The sequence below is a fragment of the Esox lucius genome, chromosome 1, assembly GCF_011004845.1.
Source record: "Esox lucius isolate fEsoLuc1 chromosome 1, fEsoLuc1.pri, whole genome shotgun sequence".
Taxonomy (NCBI): Eukaryota; Metazoa; Chordata; class Actinopteri; order Esociformes; family Esocidae; genus Esox; species Esox lucius.
This window is the reverse complement of record NC_047569.1, coordinates 36,233,506-36,249,554: the sequence shown is the minus strand read 5'-3', so window position 1 is coordinate 36,249,554 and position 16,049 is coordinate 36,233,506. Positions and strand designations below refer to the sequence as shown.

Here is a 16,049-nt window from a genome sequence, read left to right as displayed (position 1 = left end):
CTTTTGAGACTTGCATTTCAACATTACATCGATTTGAACTAATTAAATGTCCGTTTCCAGTTCGTTTGAATTTTGAAAATGTTCTGTTATTAAAATAATTGTTTATTTATTCATGAAGTAATCAATGTGTATGCGCCATCTTGTCTAGGTGTTGGCTACGCAGTCAATGGTTATTGACTTTTCTTCTCTGGTTTTTAGTAGGCCTCATGTGGTCGCTACTGTAGTTGAATCGTTGGGATATGGCCCAAAGTCCCATTGAGTTCTCCACAGCAATGTTGACACTACTATGTTGATGTGAGCCGTTGGAAAACAGTGTCCGACTTAAGGCTTTCTATCTCGCCAGAACATCATTCATTTACTTCGTTCTTATCTTTACTGCTTGAACATAAGTAACCACATAAGAGATCGGGTGCGTTCCTCTAGCGAAGGCTTTTCGGATGCATGCCAGATCTCACAGTGACCGGACAGGTATTTTATATAACCAGATAATGGGCACATTGTATATTTCTGCCGACTTTGATGGCAAGTCGTGTTACGGCGAGTGTTCCCAATTTGCAGAAGTGTTCAGCTGATGGAGTGAAAATGTGCTATCATAATTGTTGGGGCTAATAGACCCTCTAGTGGCCTCTTCCATCAATGGTAAAGATAGTTATTATACTTGGTTGTGAGTTAGCTAATTTCGAGGATCAATCTTTTCACGGACAGGTAGCATACACTTGCAGCTACACTCGGATATGACGATGTTAAAGGTCATTTGAGGGCTGGGGGTGTAGGATTTATGGTCTGCCTACCTAGCGATTGAGCCTATATGGGTTTTTGAGCAGAAGCTGCACACAATCCACCAGGTATCCAATTAATTGGCATAGGAATGGCAGGTGCCCTGGTATGGGCAAAGTATTTTAGACATGTTGGCATTTTGAACGAAGAGCCGGGCCACTTGGATCTTCGTTCAAAATGCATGAAAATGGACTAACCATTACGTTACATTCTAAAATGTGCTTTCAAAAATGTGACAATTTTTACCTGGTCAATTTATTAGACTTTTTTAAACGCATTCCGCGATTTTGGGATCCTCGTCGTAAACATGGGGCTTCAAGCTAAGAATTTGCTAAGGCAATCACGTGCACCTTGTCATCAAAAACGAATACATTATGCGCATATAAACAACTCATTTAGATACGTTTTTCGTTCTGCCCTAAACACAGCAGTTTTTGCTCGTCGTGGTCCCGCATGAACTCAAAGTCTTTAAATAAACCTGCGCTTATTTTATGAATTCTATACTAATTCAAGCATGTCTGTCTCATGGTTTTGTAAGGGAATGGGCAGAACAAGTTGAAGTACTCTATTTTCGTCTTCACGATTAGTCTATAATTCAACTGTCTAGTCTAGCAGAGACTGACCAATTAGTAAAGAACACAGTTGACTAAGTGTTAAATCCAAGTCCATATATCCGTCGCAAGCCAGTAGCCTTCCTAATGCAGGTAGGAATGCAGCGCTAGCCTATATCAGTACAGTGCTAAATTCCGACTGCTTGTTTCAATTAATTCCATTAGAACCTAAAAATTATTAATATCAAATCAAAGTAACTAGTCCAGAGTTTTGAATGCCTCCCCTGGAGCATGAATGCCAAAATGCGCATGCGCCGTGATGCTTCAAACGCAAATTATCCTCCAACTCCTTGCTGCAGTAGTGTAGCGGTGTGGAGAGAGGGCGACTGGAAGGGACTAAGCTAAATTGTTTCGGATACATCACCCGTTTTCTCCCAATAGAATTGAGGCAAACCATATAAACGTTTGACAATTTTTACATACTTATCCATCTAAGGTCATTATTTCGGTTTTCCAATCCAACGGAAACCATGTCGACCAAGGAGGAGACAGCCCCAGCAGACGTAGAGAAACCACAGACGTCCTCCTGGAAAGATTCTATCTACAACCCACGAACAGGGGAGTTTATCGGTAGAACTGCTAAAAGCTGGGGTAAGAAACCGGTTTCGGGCAAGATCTGATAGGGTCAGCATATTAAAGCAGCAATATGTCCCGTTGATGTGACAATTCCGAACCGTACGTAGTCTCACTGATCGGCTTTTTTAATGTATGGTCCAAGTAAATGTAGCCTTGGCTTTACATTTGCATATACATTTTGATAAGACTATAGTAATTAGGATAGGCCTACTTAATAGACTGTTTGATCATTATGAATTGCGCCCAATCATGGCACCATAGCCTAGCCCAATCATAGCTGACTAACGGTATCGGCATGGTTTCCCCCCTCCGTGGGCACATTCCCCCCATTAACCGTATTCCCTTTGCTACTGTCTATTTACTGATCACCTATTCAACTGCGTTGGCTATAGGCCCCTAGCCTAGTTTGGATGGCTGCCCCTTGAATTGCTATATTTGAACTGATTGGAACTAAGCGAGATAGTATATATATTTGTGAAGCAGGGAATTTAACTTTATAACCGATTTGTGATAAGGAAAATCACGACGGACGAACAGGCCGAATCTAAGCAAATGCATTGTGTTTGGATTAAAATAAACATGAGATTACAATACAGCTTTCTTGATTTAGGTACATAATAACCACAATAGAGATTTATAAACTCTTCCTCAGTTTCATCCCCCTAATCAGTGCAATTCAACTGTTTCATGTTAATGTACAGTATAAAGCGCGTTCTTCATTTTGAGGAGCAGTCTTGCACGAGGTTGGCGAGAAGCGGGTGGGGGAATGAGGAATGCGTCCTCCTGTCAGTCACTCTTTATAATTTATTTTATAGTAGGCCTAGAAAGATTTCGCGTGGCTTAATTCATAAGATACTATAGAGTATGGCAATGTATTGCGACATAGAGATTTTGGGAATCTGAAGAATCTGAACGACTCTTAAAGATTACAAACGTATCAATAAAAATGTTTTTCCGGGCATAGGTCTAAACCATATGCAAGCACGCGGACTGTTCATTTGACACAATGTTACCAAAATGTCGATAGGTTAGAGTGATAGGCTAGCCGACTTTGTTTCTGCGCAATATTGACAGAGTGACGCTCAGCCACTACCCTACTCTGGTGCTGTCATTCACGCCATAAGACATTAAAGGGATTTGTTCGGGATTTCGGCAATTAGTATCTTTATGTATTTCCCCAGATCCAGAATAAAAAATGTCTGTCTTAGTTATTAGTTTTGCAGTAGAGCTTCTGTCTATGGAAAACTGCTGCACAGACTGGAGGTTTACAGGGTCATAGAAATGCCAACAGCTCCTTCTGACTTACAGTCATTCAGAAACGGATACAAATGCAAGCTGTTCCTTTAAACCTCCAATCATTTGCATTGGCCCCTGCAGCTACGAAGCTGTAACTACCTCTACACTGGATGCAGAGGCATAAATATGTAATCCAGAATGTTCATCTGTCAGAATGTTTATCTGACTGGTTAGTGCTTCATTGCCAACATCCTAAGCTTTGTATTTAAATTGGAATAGTCTTTAAGTAATTGGTTCATATTTAATTCTAAGCACTATCCTTACATTCCAGTGATTTCTGAGAATGGACTCTGGGTAGGATGTTGGGCTCAGCTGTACTATGTATTACTGTTTAGGTTATTTTATGGACACTGGAATAGAGTTATTATACTTGTTTGGCTGATACTAAGCGAAATACATGAAAGGGGTCTGAGATAATGTGTGCCGGTATTTGTATTGGCAAATTATTATTTCAAACCTCTAAAGGACATGTTTGCTATGGTCTGTGGGAATAGGTTAGACCTTATAGTAGTGTTTAAAATGTAAAAAAGACACAACCACAGGTTATCGCTTCGGACATTTAATTTGTACTAAGCAAGGGACGTCTTACTTCATCTTAATGAACAAGAATTGAACATGCGTAATCACTGATTATGCATAACACTGATCATTGATTATGCATAGCAAACTGATATCCAATTTTTTTAAATGTTTTTTTTTTTTGGAGAAATACTACGTCCTCATTAGAGCATTATGAAGGAATGAAACTGTATTTTTTGTTTTGGCATATGTCCCCTACAAAATGTAGCTGTCTTGTCTCTGTTCTGTTATGGCCATAAAGGCTCAATGATTGCCATACAAACCAGATCATGGATTCAGCTGTTCTGTGGTACCAGACTTGGCATGGACTTTCTATTAAATAATCTCTCTCACTATTTCAAACTAATCAAGCCATTTCTTTTGCATTGCACAGCAGGACAGCGGGCGCACAAGGTGTTAATGTGATTATTAATGAGAATTTATGTTTTTTTTTTTGCTCTTCACAGTTTTACTCTCTCTGGCATTGCAGGGAGCAGTAATCAGTTTTAGAATTGAGCGGGAATATTATGGGCAAGTATGTCATGCACTCAAATGTCAACCTGCCATAGCTTGGCTATAGAGTAGAAGATTGTGCACATGTATTGTTTGGCATCTATTTGTGATTGTAAATTATATGGTAACTGTGGAGTAATTGGATGCAGTTGATGCTTTCTTAACACATTCCATTGAATAAGGTTTATTCTGTATTTAGTAGACTAACTCAATGGTAAGCAGGAAGTAGTGGTTTTCTCTTTTGCTCTTTCACAATCTGTATTTTCTGTAAAACGATAGGGATGGAGGGCAGTTAGCCCAAGTCTTAGCAGCTTTGCCCGAAAAGCCATTGTTGTTAATCAGCTTGATGTTACACAAAATACATCAACAAGAAAGCATAATTCCATTCAAAAACATGTATGCCATATTTACGGGCACCCCTGCATTCAGTACTTTGTGTTGCCAATACAACAGCTCTGAGTGTCCTAAAAGGTTTAATGTGGTGGGGGAACATGGGAAGAGATTTTAGACCGTTACTCCGTACAGAAAATCTCCAGATCCCGCATTCGGGACCGAGCTTGTGAACTCTACTTGTCGACTCGCCCTACAGGTTTTCAATGGGATTTAGGTCGGGGGACTGATGACCATTGCAAAAGCTTGATCGTTAGGAGCTATAATGTAAATCTGTCCCACAACATCACAAATCCATCCCCATATTTCACATTGGGGATTCGATTATTTTCTGTAAGATCATGGTTCTTTTCACGCCAAACCCACCTCTGGTGTTTGTTGCTGAAACGGTACGTTTTAGTCTTGTCAGACTGTGGAACCGGACTGTGGAACCGGACTGTGGAACCAGACTGTGGAAGTTACAGTGACATTTAGTAAACTCCATGCATTTACCTTTCTGGTTTGCTGATAGCAAAGGCTTTCAGAAGATTTCTTCTAGCAATCATTCCAAGTACATTTTGGGAGTTTGGGAGACTTGGTAACTCACAAGATGTATCCAACTTCTGCAATTCTCCAACACTGATCCTTAGGGATTTTATTGCCACTTAAACCATCTTTCTCATTGTTACATGTCCTCTTCTAGGCTGGGTTACCACAACTCGAGTTGTTTTACATTTCTTAATTGTAACCCAATAGTGGAGATGGGTATTTTCAGATGTGTAGGTGTCTTTGTATTGTTATTGCCTGATTCGAGAAGGTCAGTTAACTTTTGTCAAAATTAATTTGTATCTTTTCTGGCCTTTCCCATGTTGGGGGATTATTTAGGGATCTTAACCTTTGTGTCACTTTATTTTTATACCCCAATGAAACAGGATGTCATGGATGACCACTTAAGAGTACCCAAAGACTCGGATAAACCTTCTAGACTAATCAGAATATACATTAATTAGATTGTGTTCATAAGATTTTCTAGGGTTGCCAATAATTGTGGCAGATACGTTTTAGAAAAATGTTCACTCAATTAAAGGTTAGATTCATATTATTATTTTTAGTGTAAGATCAAGCTGATTAACTATTCAATTTTTCTTTCATTGCCTTTTATGTTTTTGGTCAACCTACGGTTTTGGCTTTGTCATCAGATTTTTTATTTTCATAATAGCTTCCTTGACACCACTGATACCAATTGGGTCCTCAAGTTGACAAACACCTATAGCAAACTCCAAAGGCAAACATAAAGCCAAGAATCAGGAGTTGACACTGACAAATCTTATAGCTGCACAAATTATGTGACCAATGCGTTGGAGAAAGAGGGACAGGAGTTTTGGATGGTGGAAGAGAATGAAACCTTATGTGGGCCTGTGAATGTGTCTTCTATTGACAGTTCTTCCTTGAACCATCTATAGTATTGCACAAACAAGCATAAATATTACATTTGTAAGATGTAGCACACTACACTTTGCCTATTGGCATATAACCTAGTGGGATTCTAAGGTGCTTTACACTGAATACAAATGAGTTTAGGCAAAAATATTGAATTATTATTGACATTGTTAAATAGATCAATAGAACATAGCTAATAATCACATTTTTGTACAGTTTCACAGTTAAACATTTACAAATGTACTATTAATCCCCAAATGTATTAAATCCAATAAAAAAAGAATTGACAAAATGCAAAGACATTCAAGTATATAGTAGAATATTCCTAAATAAATTATTAAAAACATTTAGATATTACTTTCTCAAAAAGTGACTAAATTATTTTTCTTATTACTTCCAGAAAATAGTAATTTGTTACTTTGCTTTTAGATCACTTTGCATTTTGCAAAAATGTTTTATATAAAATGAAATGTAATACTTGGTATCATCAATGAATGAACATTTAAATGGTCTCAGTCATTAGGCTACACTTTTACAAATTTGGAGTAGTCTAACTCTCAAATTGATTGGCACAAGTAAACATACAAACAATAAAAATAACATCAGAACCTATGTGAAGTGATTTTAACTATAGGTTACAATTATAATTTTTTTAGAACATTCAGTGTATGCTAAACTATTTGGTAAGGCCTTAACCTATGCAATCAGTTAATACAATTCTTGTTTCAGGCCTGCCTTTAAGGCTACCTCTTTTGTCTGCAACTCGAGTCCAAACTCCACATGCTGAACTTGGGCAACAATAACAGTTCAATAACTGGACTCAAGGAAAGAGAAGTCTAACTATCATATACATACAGTCTTAACACTACAGGAGTTATGAATTAATATTGCATCCATTGTAGAACGGTTCAAGCAATGTTCTAACAAACTTCACCAAAACCCAAATTGAGCTCAGATGCATTCTATGTCCTTTGATCATCCTTAAGATGTCTCTAGATCTTGATTAGAGTCAGCCTGTGACAAAGACAATTGATAGGGCATTATTTAGAAAAGCTAACCTGTCTATATTAGCTCACACAAAAAATAAAGTCCAAGAAATCTCTGTAGACCTAAGAGAACTGTCAAGTCGTAGATCTGGGCAAGGTTACGAAAAATTCTATTGCATTAAAAATTCCCAGGAGCTCCGTGTGCTTCCATCATTGTGAAGCGGAAGATGTTTGGAATCACCAAGACCTCCTAGTCTTGACTGTCCGTCCAAACTAAGTAACTGAGCAAGTAGTGCCCAGGTCAGGGGTGAACAAGAACCCAATAACCACTCTAACAGAGCTTCAGAGTTTCTCTTTAGAGATGGGAGAACCTGCCAGAAAGTCAACCATTCCTGAAGCACTCCACCAACCAGGCTTTTATAAGGAAGGCACTTCTGAGCAATGTTCCCTCTAAGCTGCATGAATGCTCCTCCAGGTCTACTGTACAGAAGAAATGTCAGCCCATGCAGACCCTGTAAATAAAACTTCTCTAAGTTTACACTAGTAGTTTGCAGTATAGAAAACATAAATGTCATTGATCAAATAAACATTATCAGAAACCTTTTTAATGTGACAGACCATAACAATTAAGTTAGATCTGTAATTCTTACTGGTGAATTATATTAACAATTTTTATGGACTGCATCAAACAGTTGTGCAAAGAATACTTGACCTGTAATGGAAAGATTAGTCAAGTATAACTGCCAATTTTTCAAATCTCATATGAAGATGGTATTTAAATATTGGTGAGTGTTTCATTCATATCTGTAAAATGCTTACGTAATACTTATATAACACTGTTCCAGTTTAGAGACAGTAATGTATTTTAATGAGGCTTGATTATACACTGTGAATAAGTCAATACACAAAGGGTAGCCTATTTTGTTTAATTCTCTGTATAATACATTTTCAGTGTTTTATTTTCTCAAGTGGTGAACCACTGTGTAACAAACCAAGGACATAATCTTGAATGTCAGGCTTCAATGTAAAAACGGTAATTGAATGTAGGCCTGCATTGAACACTACATAAAGGGTACTGTGTGTGCATCATTTAAATTAGAAGCTATTTTAATTTAGAAGCTATTATAACAGTGACAGTGGTCAAAATGGTGACAGTGGTCAAAACGGTGACAATGCTCATAATGGTGACGATGCTCATAAAGGTGACGTTGGTCATAACGGTGATGTTGGTCATAACGGTGACGTTGGTCATAACGGTGACGTTGGTCATAACGGTGACGTTGGTCATAACGGTGACGATGGTTGAAACGGTGACAATGGTCATAATGGTGACGGTGGTGAAAATGGTGACGTGGTCATAACGGTGACTGTGGTCTTAATGGTGACGATGGACTCAACAGTGACGATGGACTCAACAGTGACGGTGGTCATAACGGTGACGGTGGTCATAACGGTGACGATGGACTCAACGGTGACGATGGTCATAACGGTGACGATGGACTCAACGGTGACGATGGTCATAACGGTGACGATGGACTCAGCGGTGACAATGGTCATAAAGGTGACAGTGGTGAAAACGGTGACGTGGTCATAACGGTGACGTGGTCATAACGGTGACGTGGTCATAGCGGTGATGATGGACTCAACGGTGATGATGGTCAAAACGGTGACGATGGTCAAAACTGTGACGTTGGTCATAACGGTGACAATGGTCATAATGGTGACGGTGGTGAAAACGGTGACGTGGTCATAACGGTGACTGTGGTCTTAATGGTGACGATGGACTCAACAGTGACGGTGGTCATAACGGTGACGGTGGTCATAACAGTGACTGTTGTCTTAATGGTGACGGTGGTCATAACAGTGACTGTTGTCTTAATGGTGACGTGGTCATAATGGTGACTGTGGTCTTAATGGTGACGATGGACTCAACGGTGACGGTGGTCATAAAGGTGACGTTGGTCAAGACGGTGACGTTGGTCACGACGGTGACGGTGTTCATGACATTGGTCACGGCGGTGACGTTGGTCACGACGGTGACTGTGATCATGACGGTGATGATGGATTCGACGGTGACGATGGTCATAACGGTGACGGTGGTCATAACGGTGACGATGGGCTCAACGGTGACGATGGTCATAACGGTGACGATGGACTCAACGGTGACAATGGTCATAAAGGTGACAGTGGTGAAAACGGTGACGTGGTCATAACGGTGACGTGGTCATAACGGTGACGTGGTCATAACGGTGACGTGGTCATAGCGGTGATGATGGACTCAACGGTGACGATGGTCAAAACGGTGACAGTGGTCATAGCGGTGACGTTGGTCATAACGGTGACGATGGACTCAACAGTGACGGTGGTCATAACGGTGACGGTGGTCATAACGGTGACGGTGGTCATAACGGTGACGGTGGTCATAACGGTGACGATGGACTCAACGGTGACAATGGTCATAAAGGTGATGGTGGTGAAAACGGTGACGTGGTCATAACGGTGACGTGGTCATAGCGGTGATGATGGACTCAACGGTGACGATGGTCGAAACGGTGACGGTGGTCATAGCTGTGACGTGGTCATAGCTGTGACGTGGTCTTAACGGTGACGATGGACTCAACGGTGACGGTGCTCATAACGGTGACAGTGCTCATAACGGTGACTGTGGTCTTAACGGTGACGATGGACTCAACGGTGACGATGGTCATAACGGTGACGGTGCTCATAACGGTGACGGTGGTCAAAACGGTGACGATGGTCATAAAGGTGACGATTGACTCGACAGTGACGATGGTCAAAGCGGTGACGATGGTTGAAACGGTGACAATGGTCATAATGGTGACTGTGGTCTTAATGGTGACGATGGACTCAACGGTGACGGTGGTCATAACAGTGACTGTTGTCTTAATGGTGACGTGGTCATAATGGTGACTGTGGGCTTAATGGTGACGATGGACTCAACGGTGACGGTGGTCATAAAGGTGATGTTGGTCAAGACGGTGACGTTGGTCACGACGGTGACGGTGTTCATGACGTTGGTCACGGTGGTGACTGTGGTTACGACGGTGACTGTGGTCATGACGGTGATGATGGACTCGACGGTGACGACGGTCATGACGATGACGTGGTCATAACGGTGATGTGGTCTTAACGGTGACGGTGGTCAAGACGGTGACGGTGGTCATGAAGGTGACGGTGGTCATGACGGTGATGATGGACTCGACGGCGACGATGGTCATAACGGTGACGGTGGTCTTAACGGTGACGGTGGTCTTAACGGTGACGGTGGTCAAAACGGTGACGGTGGTCAAAACGGTGACGGCGGTCAAAACGGTGACGTGGACTCGACGTTGACGATGGACTCGACGTTGACGATGGTCATGATGGTGGCTGTGACGGTGGTCATAGCTGTGACGTGGTCATAACGGTGACTGTGGTCTTAACGGTGACGATGGACTCAACGGTGACGATGGTCATAACGGTGACGGTGCTCATAACGGTGACAGTGCTCATAACGGTCACTGTGGTCTTAACGGTGACGATGGACTCAACGGTGACGATGGTCATAACGGTGACGGTGCTCATAACGGTGACGGTGGTCAAAACGGTGACGATGGTCATAAAGGTGACGATGGACTCGACAGTGACGATGGTCAAAGCGGTGACGATGGTTGAAACGGTGACAATGGTCATAATGGTGACGTGGTCATAATGGTGACTGTGGTCTTAATGGTGACGATGGACTCAACGGTGACGGTGGTCATAACAGTGACTGTTGTCTTAATGGTGACGGTGGTCATAACAGTGACTGTTGTCTTAATGGTGACGTGGTCATAATGGTGACTGTGGTCTTAATGGTGACGATGGACTCAACGGTGACGGTGGTCATAAAGGTGATGTTGGTCATAACGGTGACGTGGTCTTAACGGTGACGGTGGTCAAGACGGTGACGGTGGTCAAGACGGTGACGGTGGTCAAGACGGTGACGGTGGTCATGACGGTGACGATGGACTCGACGGTGACGATGGACTCGACGGTGACGATGGTCATAACGGTGACGGTGGTCTTAACGGTGACGGTGGTCTTAACGGTGACGGTGGTCAAAACGGTGACGGTGGTCAAAACGGTGACGTGGACTCGACGTTGACGATGGACTCGACGTTGACGATGGTCATGACGGTGACTAAGATCACGACGGTGGCGATGGTCATGACAGTGATGATGGACTCGACGGTGACGATGGTCATAACGGTGACAGTGGTCATAACGGGGACGGTGGTCATAACAGTGACGATGGACTCAACGGTGACGGTGGTCATAAAGGTGACGGTGGTCATAAAGGTGACGGTGGTCAAAACGGTGACGTTGGTCAAAACGACTCGACGTTGCCGATTGTCATGACGGTGACTAAGATCACGACGGTGACGGTGGTCACGACGGTGACGGTGGTCACAACGGTGACGATGGTCATAAAGGTGTCGATGGACTCGAAGGTGACGGTGGTTATAACGGTGACGTTGGTCACAAAGGTGATGATGATCATGACGGTGAAGATGGTCATAGCGGTGACGATTGTCATAGCGGTGACGATGGACTTAACGGTGACGATTATCATAGCGGTGACGGTGCTCATAACGGTGACGTTGCTCACAAAGGTGACGGTGGTCGAAACGGTGACGGTGGTCGAAACGGTGACGGGCGTCATAAAGGTGACGATGGTCATAAAGGTGACGATGGACTAGACGGTGACGATGGTCATAAAGGTGACGATGGTCATAAAGGTGACGATGGTCATAAAGGTGACGATGGGCATAAAGGTGACGATGGACTCAACGGTGACGATGGTCATGATGGTGAAGATGGTCATAGTGGTGACGATGGTCATAAAGGTGACGATGGTCATAAAGGTGACGATGGACTCGACGGTGACGATTGTCATGATGGTGAAGATGGTCATAGTGGTGACGATGGACTTAACCGTGATGAAAGTCATAGCGGTGATGATGGTCATAAAGGTGACGATGGACTTAACGGTGACGATTATCATAACGGTGATGATAGTCATAGCGGTGACGATGGTCATAAAGGTGACGATGGACTTAACGGTGTAGATGGCCTTAAGTGACTTCATAGCCTGTGTCTCTTTTCCTGTACATCAACACCGATCTGAAATCTGTTTTCCCTTCTGTTTCCCCCCACTCCGCTCTCTCTTGCCTCTTTCTCTTCTGTCTTCCCTCTCTCTGCTGATGTCTCATCACTCTCTTGATTGGAAGTAGTTATTTGCAGGAGAGATGGAATAGGACAACTGAACCAGTCAGGATCGGATACTGCCTGCTGTGCTAAACTAGTGCTCTGGATGGAGAATGTGTGGAATGGCTGTTAGCTGATTGGATCAAAACCCCCAGTGTTTGAGGAGGGATGGATTTCCTGTTGTACGCTGGCCATGGGGCAGGAGTGACAAGTGTAGGTTGCAGGCGCGTGTAATTGGCACTCTTCTCGAGAACCGGGTGCATTTCGCTTGCTTTCGCCAATTCATAATAGAGACAGGAGGGGAAACCAAAACCCATGTCACCCATGTTTTCTTCTGTTTCAGTGAAAGTCAATGAGCGGCAGACCCAGCTGTCGCACTGGTGTTTATGGGAAACCCACCCTGTTAGACAGACCAAAACTGACAATACTTTGAATAACAAGCAGCTTGAGTTGTCCCTCATAATAAATATCCACCATCTTATTTCTGGCGTGGAATTAGATGAAAGGTTAGAGGGGTAGTCTGGGTTGACTCACAGGCCTGGTATGAACATGGAAATAATTTCTCTGTGATCCGTGTAGCCTGCTTGTGTGCGAGAGACAGAGTGTGTAAATGCGTGTGTTCCTCCACATGCATTACATGGGTGTGTGAAAAGCGTAAGGACATACCATGCCCTCATACGTGTCAGTTTACCGAAGGAAAAAAATAGGTTTCTCAGAGAGCCGTCTGATTGCAGCCCAGCACATGTTCTTGGCATTCCCAGTGTTCTGTAATGTACACCTCCAAACTCATGGACCCCAATAACACATGCACACAACAAACCCTTAGTACACACACGCACGCACACGTTAGCGGACACACAAAACATTATTTTTTTCCCCCTCTGGGACATCAACCACAGCCTTAGTGCCAAGCCCTTTGACCCCCGATGTCTTCCTCTGGGTATTAATAACTCCCCCGCTGCGGGGCGGCACTGACACACAGTCCCGTACAAGGTTTAGTTACCGTAGAGACGATGCAGTAACACACTTGTGACCGTGCCTAAGGCGAGTGGGAGGGTTTTGGTCCAGTGGCTCGGATAGGGTTGAATAAAATGAATGAATTCCCTTTTTGACATGAGAATGAAATGATGGACACGTTGCAGTTAGCCTTTCTGGGGTCACGGTGGTCTTTCGGTTTGAAATACTACCTCCATGTGTCTGTCTTAGGTACTGTGGCCTGAGCAATGGCAGCAACTACTGAGTGTGTCCGATCTGCTGTGGGAGTGGATGTCAGGGTTCGGTTAGAGGAGCACGACTGTGTGTAAGAGAGTCGGGGGTGAGGAGGAGGGACGGGTGGCGGGGGACGTTCATTGAGAAATGTGCAGTTTGCTGCAAGGCGAGTAAGTTTGTATGGAGTGATGAGGTGGAGCAGAAGAGTATTTTTAACATGCTAGTGTCAGAGGGGGCTACTGCCCGGTAACATACTTTTAAAAAAAATGTCTACATTTTGAGGGGAAGGTTAGTGGCACCTATAGTCACTAATTGTATGGCACCTATAGTCACTAACTGTATGGCGCCTATAGTCACTAACTGTATGGCACCTATAGTCACTAACTGTATGGCACATATAGTCACTAACTGTATGGCGCCTATAGTCACTAACTTTATGGCGCCTATAGTCACTAACTTTATGGCGCCTATAGTCACTAACTGTATGGCGCCTATAGTCACTAACTGTATGGCGCCTATAGTCACTAACTGTATGGCACCTATAGTCACTAACTGTATGGCACCTATAGTCACTAACTGTATGGCACCTTTAGTCACTAACTGTATGGCACCTATAGTCACTAACTGTATGGCACCTATAGTCACTAACTGTATGGCACCTATAGTCACTAACTGTATGGCGCCTATAGTCACTAACTGTATGGCGCCTATAGTCACTAACTGTATGGCGCCTATAGTCACTAACTGTATGGCACCTATAGTCACTAACTGTATGGCACCTTTAGTCACTAACTGTATGGCACCTATAGTCACTAACTGTATGGCACCTATAGTCACTAACTGTATGGCACCTATAGTCACTAACTGTATGGCGCCTATAGTCACTAACTGTATGGCGCCTATAGTCACTAACTGTATGGCGCCTATAGTCACTAACTGTATGGCGCCTATAGTCACTAACTGTATGGCGCCTATAGTCACTAACTGTATGGCGCCTATAGTCACTAACTGTATGGCACATATAGTCACTAACTGTATGGCGCCTATAGTCACTAACTGTATGGCGCCTATAGTCACTACCTGTATGGCGCCTATAGTCACTAACTGTATGGCGCCTATAGTCACTAACTGTATGGCGCCTATAGTCACTAACTGTATGGCGCCTATAGTCACTAACTGTATGGCGCCTATAGTCACTAACTGTATGGCACCTAGAGTCACTAACTGTATGGCACCTATAGTCACTAATTGTATGGCACCTATAGTCTAACATTATAACTCTGTGTAACCCATGAGTGAACCAATACATTGCGATCACAAAATGTGAGAAATAAAATGTGCAGTTAACAGTTTCCATTGTTCTTTCCAATGCTTTATAAAATCCATTAGGACAATACATTATTGGGCAACATTTTCAACGTTTCCCATACGGTCAGAGGTCACTTTGAGATTTCCATCTTTAGAGCGTGCAGTTGGGATTTGATGAGTGAAGTGGGACTAATGACCAGCCAGAGTGGAGACCCAAGTGCTCCTGACGCAGTGTTCAGCTGATGTGGATGGCAGGGAGTAGAGGAGGAGTACTGGTTACTGTGGTGGGCTGTCCTCTTTGTGTCTGAGGGGCTATTAAAATACATGTGTAGTATGTTAGAGCTTCCTGTTTTCGAAGGACCACGAGTAGAACAAATGCGTTTTTCACAAACCTATGGACGGACCAGGAAAAGCTCAGACCTCCAGATGGTCCAGCCAAGTACTTCAGAGTTTTCACTAAATGAGGTCAGCAAAATCAGCCGGCCCCAAACCATTAGTAGCCCCGTTGAGCAGAATGGTTTGTGGTTATGGCTAGGTTAGGTTTAGGAACGCTAGTGAGTGGTTAAGGTAACTGTTAGCAGTGATTTGAGGCGCCTCTATTAGAACCCCTAATGCTTATGAATTTCCCTCTGCTCGTCGCGTTCCCCATCCCAGCACTGCAAACTGACTGCTGATTGATCCAAGCCCATGGTCAGTGCTTCAACAACTGCAGAGTCCACGCCCCAATCCGCCAGCCCCTCCCGCCCCGCGTCCCAAATGGAACCGTCCTCCGTGTACAGCAGTGGGCCCGTTGTCAGAAACGGTGCCCTGTAGTAGGTAGTAGGGTTCGATTTGGGACGGAGGTCAGACGTACCGGACCCAGTGTCAGCGCCCTGATGCCGCTTCCCAGCCCTAATCATTATCCAGTGGCTTTCTGGTGGAAATAGCTTTCTTTTGCCGTGTGATGGTATTTGGGAGAGGTGCCGACTGACTGCCTGTATATGACACTGACATTGCCCCCCCCCCCCCCCCCCATCAGAGGTTTTAAACGTGCGCGTGCGCGCCCCCCACGTGTGTACGATTGCGTGCGTGCGTCTGACGCGTCCTACCCAGCTCTTCCTCAGGCCAGTGCTGTGCCATCACTTATCTGTCCTCCCCCACACTCTATTTATAGACA

At 43.6% G+C, this 16,049-nt stretch overlaps 1 protein-coding gene across 1 annotated transcript in view; it reads left to right on the top strand.

Moving 5' to 3' along the window:
- The window catches only part of tfdp2 (transcription factor Dp-2), a 71,121-nt gene that overhangs the window by 40,285 nt on the left and 14,787 nt on the right, over window positions 1–16,049 (top strand). The window contains exon 15 of the mRNA XM_010898508.3: window positions 1,789–1,979. Within this exon, the coding sequence (XP_010896810.2) occupies window positions 1,789–1,979 (191 nt within the window). The remainder of the gene's footprint in view (window positions 1–1,788; window positions 1,980–16,049) is intronic.